The 7,274-nt window shown below is 45.2% G+C and overlaps 1 protein-coding gene across 5 annotated transcripts in view; it reads right to left on the reverse strand.

The window, feature by feature from the left end:
• Positions 1 to 278: 278 nt before the first annotated feature.
• FGF1 (fibroblast growth factor 1) overlaps positions 279 to 7,274 on the reverse strand; it is a 117,385-nt gene continuing 110,389 nt past the window's right edge. For all 5 annotated transcript variants that reach the window (XM_019506361.1, XM_019506358.1, XM_019506360.1 and 2 more), the window contains 2 exons: positions 2,970 to 3,073; positions 279 to 1,453 (listed from right to left, as the gene is read on the reverse strand). In XM_019506361.1, the coding sequence (XP_019361906.1) occupies positions 1,259 to 1,453; positions 2,970 to 3,073 (299 nt within the window). In that variant the 3' untranslated portion in view covers positions 279 to 1,258. The remainder of the gene's footprint in view (positions 1,454 to 2,969; positions 3,074 to 7,274) is intronic.

Below are 7,274 nucleotides of genomic sequence, written 5' to 3' on the forward strand. Positions count from 1 at the left end.
ACCTGGATTCACTCTTTCCTTGTACTGTATCACTGGAGTTGTTCTGTGCTTCAGGCATGGTCCACTCATGCAAATACACGTATGTCAAGAGGCTTCCACGGGTATGGTGGAGAGAATGCAATCGACTTAGCACTTGCTATTGGTTTAAAGCACGAGGTGGGAGGAACCTTGGTTGACCGAGACGGCTGAGCTGGTAGTTAGAAAATATCTATTTATTGATAAGTTCAGCTCATGATTTGGAAGGGTGCTAACCATGAAGCTGCGGGATGCCATTTTTGTGTCTGTTCAAAATAGAATTACACCTTCAAGTCAAAAATAGACTTTTGGAGTGAAATAAAAACAGTGAATTGTTTTAAAACAATATTGTTAGGTAACCACTTCCCTTTCTGCCATGCCCTCCCCTGAAACCACCCTGGCAAAATGAGATCTGCGTCATTCAGTCATCTACATCCTTGCTCAGAAAACATAAAGTGACTTTGAATGCCTATACTTACTATTAATGACCTGTTTAAAATGAACACAGTCACTTAATAAATAAATACAAATTACATATGAAGGGGACTAATAAGGAATTTAGCAATATGAGTGGAGTAAAAAAGGAGTAGTGGCTAGGTTTTAAAAGCATAGGTTGGGGTTAGTTTTATACAAACTTTTTTCACCATTCTTGACTGCTTGCACATGATACAATGGATATTGATGCATCTTCATTTTTGTTAATGTGTGTTATATACCGTCTAGATAAATATTTTAATAAATCTATTCCAGGAGAGCTTCACTTTTCTATGACTAGAAAACACACACACTGGCTCTAAGTGTGCATTCCCCTGGCAATAACCACATGATTTAGTGTTATTTTAAGCCATGCATTAAGGGCAATAACGTGCCTGTGTGCTCGCTCTGTAGCAGAGTATATGCATGTCCTTTGGAGTCATTTTGCATTTTTCATTGCACACATTTTACCTCTAATGCCAAAGCTCCTATTGTACAGCTCTGACAGTGGACAATGGAAAACAAGAAGGAAGTGAAGGCACAACTTGTCCATTGTTCAGGGAGGGGTTTCCCTCATTTCTGCAAAACTTGATTAGTACAAAACTAAACAGCTCTGATTTTAATATTTAAAGCATTTAAATACTGAAAGCGTCTGGTCATAGAGTTAATCTCTTTGTCGCTCTAGCCAGTAAAGAGAGAGAAAGAGAGAAGAGGTGGTAGTTGATGCGTAAGATTCAGGGTTGTCTTACGCTGCTTGGGGTAGGATCTTCTAATCAGCTGACACCGGCAGCGGAAGGAAAAGGATTGCCTTCTGGCCATAGTGAGTCCGTGGTCCCAGTTTGGTGCTCCCATTCTTCTTTAAGCCAACGAACCAGTTCTTATCTGCATTCTTCTTAGATGTGTATGTGTTGTAATGATTTTCTTCCATCCTTTCCAGGAACAAGCATTCCTCACTCATTAACTGCTGAAAATGAGGAAGAAATTGCATAAGCACTGCCCTTGCTGTTGTATACAACTGCAGTTATCTGAGCCACGGGTGACTGGTGCCTCCTGAGTCTGGCAGGGCACAATTTGTGGGCAGACCCAGGGGCGGGCCAAAAGCCCCATATCTACTCCCATACTTCTGTTCCGTGGCTTAGTGCCCCTCCTGCCCCTAACACACCGCCAGCCTGTGTGGCAAGAAAACTGCCCCATCCTGAGTGGTGCCAAGTTGAGGGCCAATCTCGGGGGGGGGGGCACATGCCCCCCTTACCAGTTGCCTCTGATCTGGGCAATGTCAGTGGGGCTAATTTGCCAATAATGCCCTATCAAAACCCAACCTTTAAGACCATGACACCTGACCTGGGTTCCTTTTTATTGACATGGCTCAAAAGCAGAGCAAGTTTTTTTCTGCAAAGTAGTTTTCTTTGGATTCCCAAATTTCTCTTGACATCACAGTAACTTGTTCGTGGCACCTGCCTTTTAGTCAGTGGCAACAGGGCTGGGATACTGTCCTTTCTGAAAACAGTTCCCCTGGCAGTGCGCCCCACCTGCTCAACTGCACCTAGAGTGGACTTTCACTAAATTTCGGGTATAGGTTGGGAAGTTTATGAATGGGATTGTGAGACAGTAGCTTGCTGACTCGGGAGGTCCCCTCCAGTCAGATGTCCTGTGTTTTTAAATATAATGGGCCACATTCATTCCTGGTTTAATTCCATCCAAGTCAGTGCAGTTGGTCACCTTTCCTACAGCTGCTGAGGTGCTAGGTGCAACTGCGGAGGAGATCTCTAAGGTGAATTCACGAGCACTTTCAGCCCTTGAATGCCACGCACTGAATAAGGAATTCAGCAAAGCTGATCAGAACCAGAAGCTTTGCCTCAATTTGGCACTGATCCTAGGCATCAGATTCACTTAGCAGTTGCAGGATACAGTGACCCACTCACAGTGCAGAATGAAGGGTCCTCTGTAGGATGACCACATGTTCTGATTTGGCCATGACACTCCTGGGTTTTGCAGGCTGTTCAAAAGTCCTGGGCCAGAGCGTGGCGGGGAGGTGGAGTGGCACTTCCTGATTCCAGCCAAATCAAGTCATATGGTCACCAGCCTAGTCTCATGTCACGCATGCTAACCAGTGGGTTTTATAAAACAGGGTTGTGGCAAACCCTGGTAAACCTCCACTGTCATCTGTTTTGCCTATACAGTGCCCTTCCCAGGGTCTGTCTCTGAGAACTCTCAGCAAAAGAGACAGGTTAATGCTGCTGCTATTGCTGCTGCTAAAATAGGAATTGGGACGTATTGAATATTTTGAAGCAATGCTGCAATGGGGTTTATTTATTTATTTATTTTCCCAAAAATAAACTTGGGCAAAGCGTGGCAATCCAGCTGCAAAAATAACAAACAGACTAATTGTTGCTTGTGTGGGTTCCATTACTCAGGGCTGCAAGATTTCTGCTAACCTCAAACCCTCTCCATGTCTGGGACCACGCAAACCTCATACTTACTGATCCATATAAAAGGCCATTGGTGTCCATAGCCAAGTACTGTCCAGACTTGGTGCTCTTTATATACACTACACCCACGCTTTCCGCGCTTAGCTGCAGTTGGACTGAAAGTAAAAATAAAGCAACAACAACAAAAAATGAAAGGGGGGGGAAAAAGAGAATTCACAGATATGTCAGTCAGCCGCGGCAAGGAATTGAATTATTCAGAGTCCCCACTTTTACGGGTCAGACTGTAAGGGAAACATAGAGCAGTAGAGGGATACTCCTTCTTTGCCTCCTCACAGAAAAAATACTATGGGCATATTTCAGAGACGAAGAGGAAATGTTTCTGTTATTTGGGATTCAAATGAAAGGATTTCTTTTATTCAGGACTCCTGTTCCAATTTCCATTTCTGGTTCTAACACAGATTTCCTGCTTGGCTTTGGCAAGTCATTTAGGCCCAGATCCTCAGCGGTATTTAGGCACCTAACTCCTGTTCAGATGCTTTACTCCCAGTGAATCAGTAATAAATACTTTTGAGGATTTGGGGCTTGCTGTCTCTTGGTTCCCCACCTCTGTAGCAGGTAGAAAACTGTTTCCTTCCTCCTGTCCTTTGTTTCTTGTGTACTAGAAATGCTCACTACCCAGGAAAGGCCCTGCCTCTATAGCCAGATCTGTACTGCCTCCCTGCTGTACCCAGGACTGCTGTTATGAAGCAAGCCCAGCCCACTCACTCCCACTGGACCTGAGCCCAGACCTACCAATTATGTGAGCCAGAAAGTTTGGAGAGGTCCTGAGCATGCTCCAGCACTGTTTTCAGGAAAGCCCAAGAAGTGCTGAAGTGTACCCTCAGGGCCCACGAAGTTACCTACTTGACCCCCTTACCTGGCTTGGGTGCAGGTGGAGCAGGAGTGAATGCAGGTCAGACTTATTTGTTGGCAGTGATTCCAGAACTGGTGGAGAGGTGGTATAAACCTGGCTTAGCTCCTAGTACACTGGGAGCCCTGATGTCAGCTGAGGCCTGCTGATGCTGATGTAACACAGACAATAGTAATAATCAATGAAAATGGTGTTGCTCTGGTTTAATATGTGTATCTAAGTGAAAGCAGAGGTTATTCCTAAATCTTGTTTTATTTAAAAGCATATTTTCTCCATAAACTAAAGTCTGGAGGGTGCATTGTTAATGTTATCCTTCCAGCCATAACAAGACCCCAAAGAAGGGCCTAGAAAATAACACCCCCAGAGATATATAAAGTGATCACTGGCTCTTCTATTAGCATAAGCTTTGCAGTTGTTTTGCCATGATGTAAACAGGGGTGGAGATCCATTGGCAAGGAAAGGAGGAGTTGGAGAGATCAGGGTATTAAACTTGACTGCCAGGTGATGGTGGGTTTTGTGATGTGGACAGTTGTCCGGTAGGCACTGGACTGAAACCATGAGTTATTTCACACAGGCCAATAGACTTTGACTTTCAGTCACTACAGACCAAGGCAGGATTTGAACAGGGTGCTTTGAAGTGAAAAGGCTCTGTATCCCTTTTGTACGGTCTGGTGTGAGCTTTTAGGTCAGGGTGTCTGTACCATACCAGCCATGCTTCTTGGTGTATCCTCTTACACAGAACTGCTCTGTGGTCACATTTTCCTGCCAGTTACCTTTCCTTTCGGTTTACTGACTGCGATTGTCTGGTCAAAAATGACAAAAAGCTCAGTGTTTCTTCCCCATGTGTGAAGAGGGAACGCACCGGGGTAGTGAACCAAGCATCAGCCTTTGACATTCTTTCCATTCAGAAAAACGACTTGGAAACTATGGTGATGGGATAATAAGTACCTAGAGAGGCAGGGATGTTCTTGCCAGCTGTAGTGTGAATAATTGAAATGCGACTTTAATACAGGTGAAAACCAGATCCAGCCTTCACAAAGTGAAGAGACTTGCAAAATTAGGGCTAAGCAAAGCAATAGATTTTGCTGTCCAGCGAGCTCCTTTTCTGTCCTGGAAGGTGCTTTATCATTGTGCTGTTGGCAGATGGGTTCAGCAGTCTTCCTTATTTTAGTCTCATCTCTTGACAAGACAAAAGACAATGTTGCCTCTTGAAATAGCAGAAGTCCTTGTCCCCACAAAACCTTTGCTGCTGTGGCTCAGCTCCTTCAATTAGGCACTTACTGTTCAGTAAATGATGTTTAATTAGTAAATTGGATGGGAGCAGATTTGCAGTAATTTGTGACTCTTTTGTCTGCTCTGTTTGAATTGGGATCTGGCATTCAGCAAGCCCTTCAGCTGGAACACCACCAGTCTGTTTTACATTTTGCTCAATGCCACATTCCCAGAACTTGGTAAATGCATTTGAACCAAGAAATGGGAATAGGGGCTGCTGTGTCCTGAAAACAGTCATCAAAGAGTGAGAAAAAACTTTTACCCACAGTGAAGAAGCAAAATCTTCTTTGGCTAGCTGCAAGATTTGTAGCATGCTAGCAGGCAGCAAGGCTATTTAACTGGGGGTGAGAGAGTGTGAGGAGGAAGAAGAAGAAGAGAGGATTTTGGGGAGGGGGGAAGAGTGGGTAAAAGCCCATGTCTGGACTTGCAGACCCTCTACAGTCTCTTTAGACATCCCATTTCCAGCAGAGTCGTGGTGAGAGAGAGAAAAATTAGAACTGGTCCCACACCTTTTGCCCAGTTTTGGAACTGAGCATAGAATTCAATTCACCTTGAAGCGTCCAAAAGAATCTGCTAAGTTTTCTTTCCTCGGGTTTCTAGGATGAAACACACCCAAGTCTCATAGGACCTTCCCTGTAGGATGCCGAGGTGTTGGGATGAGGTACTTTCTCAGCACACATCTTTCCCAACTTTGCCTTGTGCATGTTTGTATATGCTTCAGCTAAGCATCCAAAGTCCTGGACACTTATGAGAACAGGATACATATTCCAACCCTTTTGTGGGTTGTGCATGACTAATCCCTGGGAACACAAGCACGCGTTCTGTGCAAACACAAGTGCACTAGCTCCCCCAGCAGGAGAAGCTTCGTACACTACCAATATTCATGTCCTTTTTGCTTTTTTGTGTGTGTCCAGTTGCTCCCGTGTCTAGCCTGGCTTTGTGTGTGACCTTCTTACTGCTTCTCAGCAGAGCAAGTTGTTTTGCTGAGCCTACACCACTTAGAAGAAGGAGTCTACTCTCCTCCGTGGGTTCTTGCCCCCTCCGTGCTAGTCGGGGCTTTCAACTGGCTACACAAATAACAAAGTGAGACTAGCCCACTCAGTTATTCCAGAGAGGTCACCAGCCTTGCCTGTTTATGCTTTAATGGAGTTTTACTGAGCAATTTTTTCACCCTCCTTAAGCATGTATAAAACATAGGGGCATGGAACCTGCTAAGCACATACCTTCCAGCACGCAGAAAAATAGCCTGCTACCAGGGTTATTCCACTGGCACATAGCCCTTTAAGGAGTTTCCTCTGTAAATATTTTTTCTTCAGGATATCCAAGTTTAATAGCTCATTTGCACTAGGTTCCTTCTTGGCAAAGGTTTTCAAACATACATCCTTCAGAAAGCAGCATTAGCAACAGGCACCATGTTTCCAAAGGACCGTAAGCGGGCAGCAGTGAGCGACATGTGGTGGAGCGTTCTTTGCATTTGCTGGTTCATTCCTGGTAGCGCAGCCCGCTCCAGTTCCTGCTACTGGAGGAGGGGCTCAAAGGAAGGGGAATGCAGGCTTGGCTCTGAAAAGCCTGAGAGAGCGATGGCTTCTCCCGAGCTTCTCTGGGCTTGGGGAAATGAATCCTGCCACTCCCAAGTCCCACATATAAGGGGGGCAACTAGTCTGACGGCTTCAGACTAGCTTCTTGCGGGTGAATATTCAGCAGCACTCCTGTTACAGTGCATCAGCCATTTTACTGGCAATTTCAGCAGCGTGGCCAAGGTCTGAAAGGCTCTACAGGGTGAACTGCCTTTCGCCAGAAAAAGCGGTCCTCTCCCAGCTTAAAGCTGAGGCATGCTGGGCAGAAAGGAGGAGGGGAAATTACACTGCTCTACCTATATGTGTTCTGCCATTTTCACGGCTGTCCAGTGCCCTTAGTGCTAAATCCAGCACCACAAAAGTATTTCACACGGGGTAGAGAGATCAGCTGATCATTAGGGCACCCCTGTGGCATGGTGTCTGGACCAGTGCTCTGTTGTGACCATGGGCTTTCCAGCAATATATGGTGCAAAGTTCTCAAGTGGAAATAAACACACGTATGGTTGAAATACATTTGTTCAGTTCCCACCCATCTCCAGCCCTGCTTGTCAAACTGCAGGCTGCAGCTTCATAGTTTCATAGTTAGTAGGGTTGGAA

Source organism: Gavialis gangeticus, unplaced genomic scaffold, assembly GCF_001723915.1.
Source record: "Gavialis gangeticus isolate Ggan-Ray unplaced genomic scaffold, GavGan_comp1, whole genome shotgun sequence".
In the NCBI taxonomy this organism is placed as follows: domain Eukaryota; kingdom Metazoa; phylum Chordata; order Crocodylia; family Gavialidae; genus Gavialis; species Gavialis gangeticus.